Source organism: Egretta garzetta, unplaced genomic scaffold (assembly GCF_000687185.1).
Source record: "Egretta garzetta isolate BGI_Z169 unplaced genomic scaffold, ASM68718v1 scaffold69, whole genome shotgun sequence".
Lineage (NCBI taxonomy): Eukaryota > Metazoa > Chordata > Aves > Pelecaniformes > Ardeidae > Egretta > Egretta garzetta.
This window is the reverse complement of record NW_009260790.1, coordinates 2,098,836-2,114,135: the sequence shown is the minus strand read 5'-3', so window position 1 is coordinate 2,114,135 and position 15,300 is coordinate 2,098,836. Positions and strand designations below refer to the sequence as shown.

General features: G+C 46.0%; 1 protein-coding gene across 1 annotated transcript in view; it reads right to left on the bottom strand.

The window, feature by feature from the left end:
• Positions 1–389: 389 nt before the first annotated feature.
• The window catches only part of LOC118453067 (putative uncharacterized protein C1orf196), a 65,481-nt gene continuing 50,570 nt past the window's right edge, over positions 390–15,300 (bottom strand). The window contains 3 exon segments of the mRNA XM_035901793.1: positions 390–420; positions 422–447; positions 7,031–7,188. Of these exon segments, the coding sequence (XP_035757686.1) occupies positions 390–420; positions 422–447; positions 7,031–7,188 (215 nt within the window).

Here is a 15,300-nt window from a genome sequence, read left to right as displayed (position 1 = left end):
AGGTAGAACATTTGAGAGGATCACAGCTCCCCGTGAGCCCAAGGTAGAACATTTGAGAGGATCACAGCTCCCCGTGAGCCCAAGGTAGAACATTCGAGAGGATCACAGCTCCCACCGAGCCCCAGCATTTGCGGGCGACTGACGGCGCGCAGAGCTGTGCCGGCATAGAGGGCAGCATGCACGTTACAGCCCACTTGCTGTTTTAAGGGTATCTTTGATCTCCCCTCATTATACAACACATCATCCTCCACATAAATTGAACTGATGGAGGCAGTCCACAAATCAATTCTTCCTCTCCCCAACCATGAAGAGAGGCAGTGGGCTGTCAGGTACGCGTTTAGGGACAGGCACCGCAAACCGGGCTCGTGTAACATATGCTAATGATGTCATTAAACACAACGCGGTCCTTGATGAAGCTTGCTGGGTTCTGCGTTTTATCTCCTCCTCCTTCAACAGAAGCGAGAGTCTTTTGTGCTCCCTTTCAGACCAGACCGAGAGGGATCATTAGAAGATGGGCTGCTGGCTCAGAAGAGGCTAAGAGGATTTCTTATGGAAATGGCACGGCACGATTAATGTAAAAAATACAAGGTATGGTGCAGCAAGCCCCTCCTAAACACATCCTGATTTTACCTGAAGCTTTTTTCCAAGCTGAGCCAACTCACGAACTGTGAATGCTGACGTACATGAACGCCAATTTACAATTGCATTTTGATAATATTCCTTAACAGGGAATTAGCGCCGTATCAATTCTGCGTCCTCCAAAACACATCGGCATGGCGAGGATGCTTTCAAAACTCAGATAATGTAAGTTTATTGAAAACAAAGAGCAAATCATAGAATCACAGAATCGTTTAGGTTGGAAAAGACCTTTAAGATCACCAAGCCCAGCTGTCCCCCTAACCCTGCCATCCCACCACTAAACCCTGGCCCTAAGCACCTCGTCTGCCCAGCTTTTAAATCCCCCCAGGGATGGGGACTCAACCCCTTCCCTGGGCAGCCCCTTCCAGTGCTTGACAGCCCTTTCTGTGAAGAAATTGTTCCTAATGTCCAACCTAAACCTGCCCGGGCGCAACTTCAGACCATTCACCTCATCCCATTGCCTGTTCCTTGGGAGCAGAGCCTGACCCCCCCGGCTCCCCCCTCCTGTCAGGCAGTTGTAGGGAGCGATAAGGGCTCCCCTCAGCCTCCTCTTCTCCAAGCTGAACACCTCCAGCTCCTCCAGCCACTCCTCATAAGACTTGTGCTCCAGACAAATCCTCCCTTCCCTTCTCTTCTTCTTGATGCTAATACAACCCACTGGCATGAAAATAAAGGTCCTGGGGTTTTGTTCCCTGCACTCGGTCTGCTAAAAGCCTGAAGAGGAGATGATGGGAAGAGTTTAACCAGCAAGTGAAATATTGCAACATGGCTGGTTTTATGCAACAGACCTCTGTAGAAAATAAGAATTATTTTTAAAGGTCAGCTGATGAAATAGCACTGCTCTACATAGTTCTGCAGCGATTATCACAGCCGTCTTAGTAATGGCCTGCCTTGGAAAGATGGCAGAGACCACCGAAGAAAGGATTGTAATATAAAAGAGCTCAAGAAATTACATTTTTTTCCAGGTGAGAAAGGGAATGGAGGTCAACATTAAAGAAAAAAACCAAAATAAACAGCTGGTGGGATGTTGAATGGCTAAACTAAGCCACACCAAGTAGGTTTTCCTTTTTTTTCAGAAACAGAAGGACTCTCTCTCACCTGAAATGATTTATTCACAGGATCCCAGTGTCAAACTTAAAAGGCTTACGGTGGTGACAACTCAAATCCTCAAATATTTTCCAAAGGAAAAAACAGGGCAAAATCCTCTACCCAAACTACCATCAACTTTCAGCCATAGCTACAGAGCTGTCATGGTAAATGTTTATCCCACCGGTTAATGAGAGCTGGAGCCATTTTATTCAGGTAAAGTGCTAGAATATAAAATTTTAAAGGAAAAAAAAAAGTAAATAAAAAGGTTCTTCCCTCTATGATTTTTGGGCAACAACCATACTATTTTGTTAACAGCTTAGGCTAGAAGTACCACCAGGTTTACTTTCTTTTTTCTCACCTAAGAATGAACTGAAGCCCTCAGCAGAGAAGCAACTGAGTATCTCTACATCCTCATGCTCTCTTGCCTGTCAACAACTGAAATCCAATTAAACTTAAGCCGGGTGCTCCACGATGTTACTACGCTAATCTTGTTCTTGAGTCATGGTTTGTGGTATGACTGCAGCTGAGAAGTCCACTCCAAACTGAAAGATTGCTGCTGTGTCTATTTGTTCCTTCTATAATGACCCCCAAGAGGCCCCGACGATTATCACAACGCTGTTGGGGAAGGAACTGAATGAAGAGATGGTATTTCTCCCAAAGAACTTAAAATCCGCTTGAGGTCAACTGAACACTTTATGGAAGAAACTGAATGTACTGAACTTCTGAAAGCTTGGCTTTTAAGTCAGGCACCTGGTAAAAAAAAAAAAAAGTCTTTTATTTTACATGGGTTCTTTCCTATAAGAGAAAATATTAACCTGCCTTAGGGCTGATGCTGGTGCCTGGATGCACCTTTGCAATTCATTAGGCAAATTGCTTCGGCAAACTGCAAGATCTGAGCTTGTGCAGATGACTCAGCCCTTAGATGTTTTGCACCTTCTGCTCCACGCCGGTTAAGTCTCTCACAGTAGCAATTAGAAACAGAAAGTCAAGGAAAACAAACCAAACCGAAAAGTAATTTAGGCAAAGCTGGGGGGAGATTTAAAGTTTGGAGGTATAATGGATTCATGTCACATGTGTCTCGGAAGCAATAAATCCTGCTTAGGGGAATGGCTGGGGAAAAAACACTGCTAGGCTATAAAATTCCACCTCTGAGGATTATAAAACAACATGCACGGAGCAAGCATCCTTTCGGAGCATAATAGGACTGTCAGAAATGATTGACAGCAATGACAATCTATCATAGGCTGCCGTATCGCCACGATAGCATCTTGCACGGGGCTGTCTGGCAGAAATGAAATTGTTTATTCGTTCCTATACTATGTGGAGGATGGAACATGTCATATAGAATAAATGCACCTTTTCTTCCCATCTGCTTTTAGGCACCCACATTATCTAAGTACACCTTTTAGTTCATCCAACACTATTTCAATTCCCTCTCGGATTTCTCCCCCCTCTCAGGGCGGCTATGGAGATGACGACTTGCTAAGCGCTGTTTTGGGGCACGCGATGCCTTTGTACCCCCAGCCTGACGTCTGGAGGCTGCTGCAGACCTGAAACAAATAGGAGAAATGAGCAATCTGGATGCAAAGCTCCAACCCTCACTCAGAGGGAGGGTGATGCTCCTTCTCCAGAGCTCTGCCCGCCTGGCAGCGAGCACACGGGGCAGCAAGCAACCCCTCCGACGGGGGATTTTTGTGATGAGGAAATCCTATCCTGGGTGCGTAATGGATGGAGACCACCGGGGTCAAGAGATCCCTGCAGATTGTAATGACTTTCATTAAATCACTCTCTTCCCCGGGCAGAATTTGAGCTGAAAGCCTATCGCTGAGAGACTCCGCGCAGCTTATTACCCATCCCCGCGTGCAGTTTAACAGCGCTGACAGGGCTGATGTACCGGCAGCCGCTTCTCGGCCAGCCCGCACTGCAGCTCCCGGCACCGCGCTTACACTCATCTTTGCCAGTGCTACTTCAGCTGACATTTCTGCAGGCAGGAGGAGTGCAAAATACACAAGGTAATGCCCCATTCTCCGTGGGAGAAAGCCCTGTCACATATGGGAGAGGAGATGATTTTTTCCCCATTCAGCAGCTGTTTCTCTGTTCTGTTTTACCAACAAGTGATCTCCAGCACAGCAAATTTCCCCTATAAAGCCACAGTCACTACTGTCACAGTTGCTTGTGTACTGATATTGCAAAAGCCAAGGCATGAAAATCAGTGAAAGGTAGGGTAAATTGATAGAACAGTTGGAGGGATTTTTTTAAAGAGGTTCTTCAGAGAAGCCAAGGGAGACATAAATACGGTCTAATGAAGGGACTGGGCTGGCACTCGGGAGCGTGGGGTCCGCATGCTGGCTACGAAAAAATATGGCTGTGAAACCCTGAACGAACTGCCCAGCACCTCTGTGCTGTGGTTCCTCTCCCCCACGCTGACGAGCACCCCGGCTATTTTGCCTTCCTGGTGGTACATTGCTGGGAGCGGGGACCTTCCCAGACGGGCGCACGTGGTCCCCAGCGCAGCCTGGTCTAAAAACGCTCGCAGCATTTTCCAAAGTGAAAAACTGCACTCGATCGCTTCTGTGATTCATCTTAAGCCAAAAGAAATTATTCGAGCCCAAAGTTGGATCCATGGTGGATCCAAAGCCTTTGCTTTGGCCACATCTCCTGGTGTCCAGGCAGAGTTACTAAAATTTGTACAGTTTCTCTCCACGCCAGAAAGGCAGCAGGCAGGAGACATCACCCCCCCAACTTCTGTGTTTTAAAAGCAGATGAATTGTGTCGGAGAAGCGAGAAATGCCCATTAACCTTCCCCTCTGATCAGTCCAGCTAATTTCTACCCAAAAACTCAAGCTGGATGTTCTCGCCTCGCATGATCTGCCAGCCAACGTTGGGTCCACACCGAGAGAGGAGAAAAGGGAGCATAAGGGCCAAACGCTGGATTTCAGGTTAGATTGTGCAAGGCTCTGTACAAAGACATCTTATTTATTGCTGCAGGGCTCCATCTTGCCATAAAAAACACAAGCTGGGGAGAAACGAGATCAGGTAAGGAAAGGGAAATAATTGCGTTGGTGATATTTTTTCCTCCTGCGTAATTAGAGCCATAGGGCTCTGCAGTAAGGGACAGCACACACCTTTACGCCCACCCTGGTGGCAATATTCCCGTCCAGGTAGCTTGCTGCCAGCCTCAGGTTTCTTTCATTCCTCTGAGCACTTATTTTATCAGAGGTTTTTTTGTACTTGATGTTGTCACCCGTTTAGTTCCATCTTTTCCCTCATCAATACCACTTCCCACCTTGTCATCCTTCCAACTTGAAAATCCCAGGCAAAAAAACCCTGCCCTGTCCTTTCTGGGAAGAGATCCAGGCACATCATGAGGGTGCAGGAGCACTTGACATTTCCCTATCGTTATTAGCATTTCCTAAAGCAGTCGCTTGATCACAGGCAGCACTTAATATGCATTCAGGACAACTGATCAGTAGTGAAGCAATTCTCAGGTGCTATTAAAAAAAAAAAAAAAATTCCTGCACAAGGGGATTATCGATAGGTACCAGTTTTCCCCATATTTATTTTAATCTGCAACATGCAGAAGCCTACAGGGATCTGCCTACTCTCAGGCCCGATTTGCCAAAGGTATTCCCACCTGCAGCACAGGCTCTGGGAGCAAATCCGAATCACCAAAAGAGTTGTCAAGCACTGGAAGGGGCTGCCCAGGGAAGGGGTCGAGTCCCCATCCCTGGGGGGATTTAAAAGCTGGGCAGATGAGGTGCTGAGGGCCAGGGTTTAGTGGTGGGATGGCAGGGTTAGGGGAGTGGTTGGCCTTTGTGATCTTAGAGGGCTTTTCCAAGTTAAACGATTCTATAACCCAAATGCACAATCTAACCCCTCGTGTTCTCCCTCCGTTGGTTTGGGGTAAATGGTGGTGACTTGGCTAAAGACGCCCAGAAGTGACACGAAACTCATAGAAATGCAATCCTGAGCGCAGCTGTACTGGTTTGCTCGCTGCGTACTCCGCAGCCTCCAGAGCCTGGATTGACTGTGCATGCAAAAACATCCAACATTAAAATACACATGTCCCTAATACCAGGGATTCCCAGGCCACTTCTCACAGGCAACAAGACCCCTACCAGCCAGAGGAGTTAGGACCGAAGGTTTTGGAAGTGAGAGGCGCGGATAAGATAACCACCAGACCCCACAGGGGAGAATATGGGAACAAAATACGAAAACGTGTCGCTTTCTCTGCCTACATTCTCCATTTAGGCACGTGTGAAATGCCGGCAGCGAGTCACAGGAACCTGGGCCCTGGGGCCCAGCTGGTTAAGGGAGCGCTGGGCGATCGCAGTAAGGCTGCAGGCACTGACCCATGTCGGTACTTGCAATGGCAACCCGGGTTTAGCATGGGATAGCCATCGGGAAAAGCCCTGAATAGGATTATTTTGCTAATCCTTATAGGAATAATTTCCTCCTCTTTTATTTACTTGTTAGGCTTCTAATGAGAGGCGACAGGCACAAGCTGCAATAGGGGAAATACCAATAAGATGTTCAGAAAAACAAAAAAACCTCCTGTGCGAGTGGCCGAAGTGTGGAGCAGGCGCTTGGGATCCCCACCCCCGAGGAGCTTTGAAGTGCTCAGGACAGTCTCAGAGACATTTTGCCAAATTTTAGGGCTTATTGGAGGAGAAGGGAGAGGAGAGCACCCTGTTTTCAAAACAACCCTCCAATACAAGCTGTCATTTTCCATCAAGACTTTACAAAGACTAAAAGGGAATATAAAAAAAATAAATATACTGAATATTTCAAAGGGGTTTTTTTTTACAGGATGAAGGAAGTGCAGGGTAACACAATAAACCTACAGAGCGAGAGATTTGATGTCAAAGCAGCAAAGGCACAAAGAAACATCTGCACATCATTTCATGACTTTTAATGGGCATTTTAGAGCACAGCTAAACCAAGAGCTCAGTTCTGTGTCTGGCACTTCTAAAACTGGCGTTCAGCACAAGATGCTGAAAATGCTTTTCTTTTACTCAGGCTGGCGCTGGATTCCCACCAATGGCTCCATTGCTGCATTTTCTCCTGAAACTTCCGAGCAATTTTCAGCCTTCAGTTTGAGCTCCAGGCCCATCACAAGCTGCACGCTCCGTGCACTGAGATGCCCTTCCCGCAGCTGCGGTTTTCAGAAGCCAAAGTCATTTTTAAACAAATGGCAGGGACTAATGTTTTCCACTGCTAAAACCGCCCGTAAAAATGCCTCCGGACCTGTACAATGTGTCTTCCTCATGTCCTAACAGATGGGAGTTTATTGATTTCCTACCTGTGCATCCATTAGGAGGTGCCTCATCAGCATCATGGCATTTCTCAGAGATTCCTTTTCGCTAGGCAAAAAGGCATCTTCGTCTTCATCCAGTGTTTTTGACTTGCTGACGATAAAATGGGAGATCTGGTCGTTCAAGGAATGCAGCGACTCCACGGCTGTGGAGACAGAGAAGGAAAGCAAAATGGGAATGAAACCGTGCTGGAGGGAGCTAAAACCATTTCCCCAGTTTGAGACGAGCTATGGAGCGCACTCTCCTTTTGAAAAGTGTAGGCAAAATTGTTCCCCGTTACCGCCCTTGTCCTCTCTGCTGAGGACCAGCAAAGGCATGGTAAAAATGGTGACTACTGTAAAATCAAATATCGATGGAGAACTGCAACCACAACAACAGGATGATGCAGTCTAAATTAACACTATAGTGTAAATTAACTTTAAATTAACTGTAAATAACAGTATAGTGTTACTTTTTGGCTGCTTGCAGGTATGAGCCAGATTCAATCAGAATCGAAACCCCGCAGTCTCACTGCTCCCCCCAATCAATCCACCTGCAGCTGATTTTCCCCATGTGATAAGATTTTGCAGCACCAAAGTTGTATTTTTAATAGTAAACGCGTGCTGCAATGGACATGAGGGTTACGAAAGTATTGAGCTATTGCTATAAGGATCAATAATTATAAATAACCTATAGACATACATACATCTGTAAGTAAAAATAGGTATTTTATTAGCTAGGGTAGGAGAAAGCAGGACCAACAACTAAAATATTGCTCATTTTCTTTCTTCACGATTATCGGTATTTGAAACACTGTTAATCTTTTAAATCCTCCTTCATACAGTCACAACCCAGATGTTATAAGTGGGATTCTGCTCCCAGTCATGCACATCAGGAATCTCCACCTGCACGGTGGGCAGAAGTCCCCCAGCAATTCCACCCACTTTACGATGCTGCAATTTCTATGGGCTGGAATGATACAAACTAATGGCAAAATTTATTTCTGCCTGATGCAAAGCTTTGCATTCCTATAGATTTGAAAAGCCTGTGATCTCAAGTTTTGAGTTTTCATTTTTACTGCTTCATTAAATAAGTGAGGCTCAAATAACCCTTCGGTGCATTTTCTTTCTGCCGGTGGTTCACGCAGTGAAACCCTTTGATAAGCTTGCGGCGCAGAGTAACACATCACTGTCACATGTGGAACGGTGGTGCTTCAGCTGCAAATCCCGACGTGCTCAGGATGTTTGCAAAGAAGGCAATGTGATATTTAGGACTCTCTGACAAACTGATTTTAAGAACACAAGGCAACTGAAATACGCTCGACCCAGTTCTGTCCAAAGATCGCACCACAAAATTCAAAGTAGCAAAGTCTAGCCAGAAATCACACTCATTATGGACCAAATCTTCCCCAGACAAAAGGTCCATAACAAATAACAGGTATGTCTCCAAAATGCAGGACTGAAAGACCAGAATCCTCCTTACGGAGAGCATTTATTTTTGATTAAAAAAGAAAAAAAAGACAGTAAAATCTCTGCCTTGCAAAGCCTTGGGGAGAGTCTGGGGGGATTTCAGCATTGCAAATTGCTCCTCCAAGCAAAAGGGAGGCTTGCTCCCCCCGTATCAAAGCAACCAAGTCTTGTGTCCTTGGTACCTTCCAGGTACAGCAAATCAGTGCGATGACAAGTATTGCACCGGGGGGGATCGTCTATTAAACTGGTCACGCGATGGACCAGCAGCTCCTCTCGTGATCGCATTTTAAGTAATACACGACCACCAACACACTTGGGAACTCTCTCCCACATCATAGTTTCTGCACGACACAGTTTATCATAGTTATGATGGGAAATTTGGGCCTCTTTCCATAGCACTCTGTCCTGGTCATCGCCAGAAAGAGATTTGAAGGCTTTGATGCATCTCATGCTGCCCTCCCTCTGCACCGCAGACCGGGTGCCTAAAAGCTGCGTTTTCCTCCCGCACTCTCCCCCCACAATTTACAGATATATTTATTTCTTGTTTTGCTACTCTGAGGTTAAACTGGACAAGATCAAGAGCTTTTACTGACAATTCTGTAAGGTCTGGTTTTGTTTAGTTCAGGATGTCAATACCTCATTTACAGCTGAACAGAATAAGAAGATGAAGGAGCCTCAAGAAACACTGCCCGCAGCCAAAACATTTCAGTGCTTCTCTCCAGAACAAAACTTACTGCCAACACGTAGGCAAAAGTCACCTGCACCACAAATCCTCCCTCGCCTTTTAGCCAGCAGGACCCAGCCACGGGGGACGGAGCCTCCGCAGCAGCAGACCCCACCATCAAACCCTGGGCTGAGTGCGGAGGCAGGGCCCGTCCGCAGAGAGGGAGGAAGAAGGGGAATTGGGGGGTGCTCGTGTACTGCTAACAAAGGCATAAAACTGCAATGTGGGCGTGTAAAATGTTTGGTGAGGTCCATGCGTTGCCCATTGATTTCTGGTCTCCTCCTACCCTTATTTTGACAACGTGCATGTCTTGCACCGATGCCAGGGACAACATTTTTAGTTTTCTGCCCACAGTCCTCTGGAAAGTCATAGAATCATAGAATCATTTAGGTTGGAAAAGCCCTCTAAGATCACCAAGTCCAACCCTGCCATCCCACCACTAAACCGTGGCCCTAAGCACCTCATCTGCCCGGCTTTTAAATCCCCCCAGGGATGGGGACTCGACCCCTTCCCTGGGCTGCCCCTTCCAGTGCTTGACAACTCTTTTGGTGATTCGGATTTGCTCCCGGAGCCTGTGCTGCAGGTGGGAATACCTTTGGCAAATCGGGCCTGAGAGTAGGCAGATCCCTATACCAAGCCTCTACATCCACTTCCCGTACTCAGCCATCGAAAAGTTTAAGTGCTTTCTCCTTCCCGAGGCCCATTACCATGGCTGTGTTCACACCACAATAGATTAGGTTCTGTCAGCATTTCTATTATAAATCTCTGCAAGTCAGGCAGAAGGATTCATTCCAGCACAGAGCGTGGTGCTGATGTGATTTATTTTTTTTCCCCTCTAATGAAAACGGAAGTGAGGAACTAAAGCCACGCAGCTTTTGCCTTCTTCGAGCAGTTAGGCTTATTTCTAGAAAGGAAACAAATCAGGGCTTAGCATTCCTCCATTCACAGGTGCACAAGGATTTCCCCAGCACCGTGCCGCTTTCCAAACACAGTTTTACCAAAAATTTGATAACCTAGAAGCAGAAGCTTAGGCCGACCTTGACTACACGATAATTTTGCTTATGGGTGGGACTCATATTGTAAATCACAACCCCCACCAGCATCCTGCTTGTAAATCAAACGCCTTCTCATGGGTCGATGCATGTGAAGCCGGAGTGTCTCAGAGCGATGCTCTGCTGCGGACACCGGGTTTTGCGGCGCAGCAGCATGGCACATAGGCGCGATGGAAACCATGTGTAGCTAAGAATCTCCAAGTCACCATGAAGTAATAATTTTACAATCGTATGTCCTGACTGGCTACAAAAATGATCCGAGGGCTGGAGCACCTCTCCTATGAGGACAGGCTGAGAGAGTTGGGCTTGTTCAGCCTGGAGAAGAGAAGGCTGCGGGGAGCCCTGATTGCAGCCAGTCAGTACCTAAAGGGGGCCTATAGGAAAGGTGGGGAAAATCTTTTTAGTAGGGCCAGCTGTGACAGGACAAGGGGGGATGGTTTTAAACTGAAGCAGGGGAGGTTTAGACTGGATGTAAGGAAGAAATTCTTTACAATGAAGGTGGTGAAACACTGGCACAGGTCACCCAGAGAGGGGGTGGAGGCCCCATCCCTGGAAACATTCAAGGCCAGGTTGGACGGGGCTCTGAGCAACCTGATCTGGTTAAAGGTGTCCCTGCTCCCTGCAGGGGGGTTGGACTGGGTGACCTCTAGGGGTCCCTTCCAACCCAAAACATCTATGATTCTATGATATCAACCAGCACTCCAAAGCCTCAGGAAGCCATAGGTTTTTCCTACAGAACAGCACAGGTCTATGGCTGCACGCAAGCAGCAGCAGGTTTGATTTTCCTATCGCTCCTAGGCTACACTAACATCTCCATCAGACACGTCCGTCCTGGAAGCCATCTTCCCAGCGTTAATGCATGAGCGTTGATTCCTCCCATCCTTTCTGACCAAAGAAGAACTGAGGACTTTTTTTATATCCTGAAATTTTGGCTTGAGCCATAAGCCCACATCTGCTTTCAGTAATATGAATGTACACCAGAGTTATCCTCCTCGAGCGAATGGCTTCCCTCCAGATTTACACTGACTTTGACCAGAAACTGGTACGTGGAACAGTTCTCCCAGGCTTTATGATTTTAAACTAATTCAAACCAAGCAAAATTATATTATCCTAAATTATTCTAACCTCTTATCCGAAGCAATAGCTCTATGTTCTCTGACATTTCTTCTCTTATCCTTTGGGAAGTTTAGTGTTGTTTGAGGAATATGTGGCACATTGAGCTCTGGGCAGCCAATGCTTCTCTCATTTGTAATTCTCTAGGTTTCGAGAGGTACCAGAGAAATCAGGAGAAATATTTTCTAGTAGGAATGCAGAAAAAGTAGATCAGTATTTGACTTGTGCTGGTTTTCATAAGCATCTGCCATAGCACTAAGTTTAAACTCTGCTTAGCAAAACAAAGCTTTTTCCATGCAGACAACAGAAACTGCATTTGAAAATAAAATCGTCTGGGTCTTCCTTGTGAAAGCAAAACGTGCATTTCCGAACCTCCGGCCTGCACAGAAAGTAAAAACTAGGGAAGCCTAAAAACCCCAACAATCTCTGACACTGGTTTTGCAACACAAACTTCCAAAGGGCCCTTCTCATAAGCAGGAGGTGTTTGACATTTCTCATTTAAATCAAGAGGAACTTCTTGCCTTGTGCCCACAAAAAATCTAAGCAAGAAGGATAATGAGGCAAACCCTCCATCCCCCTCAACGCTGAGCCTTAAACACTTCTGCTGAGCAACACTTCAACTGCAAACACAGGTATGGTTCAGCTCAGATTAAATGATACTTCTTCATCCCCTAAAAAAAAAAAAAAAGGAAAGAAAAGAAAAGAAAAAAATAGACAAGTTTTCCCTTGCTGTAGCAGTCGTCATGGCCTCAGCTTGATAGCACATCAGTAACGCTGCAAGCGAGACAACCAGCTCTGTAAAAGTTAGAGCTATCAAAGCCCCGTTGGCTTCCCAGTTTTCCCATTCCAATTTCACCATTTCCTCACTGCAAGGAACAATTTCAACAAGTGAAGAACCCGTAACAATCTGCTGTTAGCGCTTCGACATCACCCGCAAGAAGGGAGAAAATGATACATTTTTGGAAATGGGGTTTTTTGCTGCTGCTATCAGAGATGAGGTGCCGTGTTGGGCTTTTTTCAGGTGAGGACCATTTGCCACCCCCAGAAGCAAGAACAGGTCAACCAAGTTGGGTTTTTGCAGGGCGCTTCGGGGTGTGAATGGCTGGAGACTGAAGGACGCGCAGGGCAGGAAGGAAATTGCTTTCTGTCAGAGACAAAGGAAAAAATACACTCGCGCCCAAGACTACTTCAAGGAAGAGGCTGAAGCAATAAAGTTGTTCTAGGAGACCCCATTTTATACACTCCAGCTACTGCCCAGATGAGTAAAAAATAAAATAAACTGTAGATAAGACATCCTGAGATCTACTGACAAAAGCCAGCAGTGTCTAAAATTAATTCTCGCTAGAGGAGTGCCTAAATGAAAGAGGCCGGACACTACTTTAATTTTAAGAAGGGATGCAGGATAAGGATTCCTGGGCTCATCGGCTGACTCTGCTGCAAAAAAATTAGAGAAGGCATTAAGTCAGACTTCTCTGTAAGCATCAGCACTTGCCACAGCGACTGGAGACTTGCTCCCACAGAAAGAAAAGCCGAAAAGCCACGCTGCATGCACAGATCCTTTGAAAACCCGTCCCAGCCGAGCACAGAGCAGTCTTTAGAGCTCCGGGCTGCCAGGGAAACCTTGCCTGCTAATGAGGGTTTCTGACTACCCAGCAAAAGGCAGTGATGTGTGTGGGCAAATTGTGCAATTCATTATCGCTTAATATTACCAAACAGCTTCTCAAATAACATCGATGGGTGTTGTTTTTGCAGTGAGAGAGAAAAAAAAAATATTCAAAGCGCTTCAGCCCTTTTCTTTACGAGCTCTCCCCGTTTTGTCTGCATTACCACGCCAGAGCCAGCCACGGGTTTCTGTAACGCACGGGGCCCTGAAGCCCCCGGCTGCCTTTCAGCCGAGGATTTCAGCATCTCCCACGTTTAAGTCCCAACTGATACCTCTTTTTGAAGAGCAGTTAAAACTGATTTGCTCAGCCGACCGACTAAATTTTTTAATATTTTTTTTAAAAATAAACAAATAACAACCTTCTGTGCAACTTCAGTCCCAGGAACGATGACCCCACTCGCGGTGAGAATGCTCTCCAAGTGCACTCACTCTTCACCAAAACAATACAAGGAAAATCCAGGCTGTTGCCGCTCAGTGGTTTCATTTCCCCAACTGTTTGGCCACAATCCTCAAGAGATGCTCTTGGCAACAAGCCAGCTGATACCAACAGACACACCGGGGACCACCGAGCACAAGGCTTCCCCTTCTGACATTTGGGCAACCCAAAGATTTGGGGCATTAAGGGCATGGAGAGACTGACCTTACGTAGGTCAGCAGCATGTTTTCTCCTTCCTCTAAATCACAGACACTTCTCAAATACTCCCTCATTGCCCTGGCAATGATTGCTTCTCAGGTTTGGGGAGAAATTAAAAGTATCCTTGTGAAAGCTCAGAATCCTGGCTTTGGGACGGATACACAGCCAGCCCTGTGGGTGTAAGCTTAGAAACCCAAGGCAGTTCTGGGTTATGGCATGTAGACACATACAATGTATAAAAAGATGATCTTTACAGAGCTAAACAATAAATTATAAATAATAGATTATAAATAATAGCGATTCTAAATGATTCTGTGATTCTATGATGCCCATCCTTATTTATATTACTGAGGTTGGCTGATGGGTCTTTTACTGGGTCCCAAAAAAAAGGACATGCAAGACATGCAACAGTTCATTTTTGCCTGATTAATGATTCTGATTAGGAAGCCTTTCCCACTGTAGCGTTTGCTAATTGCATTTGGACACATCAATTAATTCATTCACTTAGCAGTAGAAGAAATCTCCCTTTCTAAAAGCCAAGCTCACGAAAATCATTCCCCCCTTTCTCGTGCCGGTGTTGCACTGGCTTAACACCTCTTGCTCCCAGCAAGACGAGAAGCTGATCTGTAAAGCCCATGACCACGGGGATGCAAGGCCCTGCCTGAGCAAACCGAGCCCGTTTTCCTTCCCCCAAGCTCTCCCGCGTCTTTGCCGCTGGAAAATACACCTTGCGGCACCGACCCCATCCATTCGGCTGTGCCAGCCACTGTTTGCACGACACAACCTTAGACTCTCGCCTGCCTGCAGGGACATGGGGACGTTTTAGATCTGAAACACTCCATAAATATTTTCTCCAGTTACTGGTAAGAAGAGACCTCCAGCTTTTTCTTTCCTTTGTGGTCTTTAACTTGTTTCAAAGGAGGCATTCAATGAGCCCCCTCGCAGGAATAATTTACCACACCATTAACTGAAGAAAAAATATCTGGTGTCTGCATTAGGGGCTCAATCACCTTTCAGAGAAACACTGTGAAGAGCTCATTACAGTAATTACTAACGAGCTGGCCTCTTTGCGCTGTAAATGTTTTGTGTGTAACTGGCAAAGAGCTGCATTCAGAGCTTCCCAGATGCAAAAGCAAGCCATCAGACCAATAAATGGCCCTACAGTTCCGGAGGAAAACATGCTCAGAAATGAAGCCGGGCATTTTTTTCAGCTTATTAGTTTCTCCTTACAAATCTGACCTTTTTGGAAATGAAAAATGACATCAAGAAGTGGAGCTCGGTGGACTCATGGCAGCTCTTTAATAACCAAAGTTTTTCATTGAGACTTTTTTTTTTAATGGCGAGGAAGCTTCTTTCAAAGTTGATTTTTTTAACTATTTCAATTAAAATACCAATTTTAAACCATCCTTAAAAACATGGATATGTTTCGAATCTAGCAACACAGAAACAAATGTTGTACTTTCTCATTCCATTCCCCCTCCATCGAAAAGCATGTATGTGAGCGAGCAGCAGAAAAAGGTTTCAGAAGCATGCTGCAAGGGCAGGTGGCCAGAAACTACGGGGAGAAACCACCTGGTGCTTAAAATCTCCAGTGATGTACCCAAGGTAGTCCCGTGCTGCATA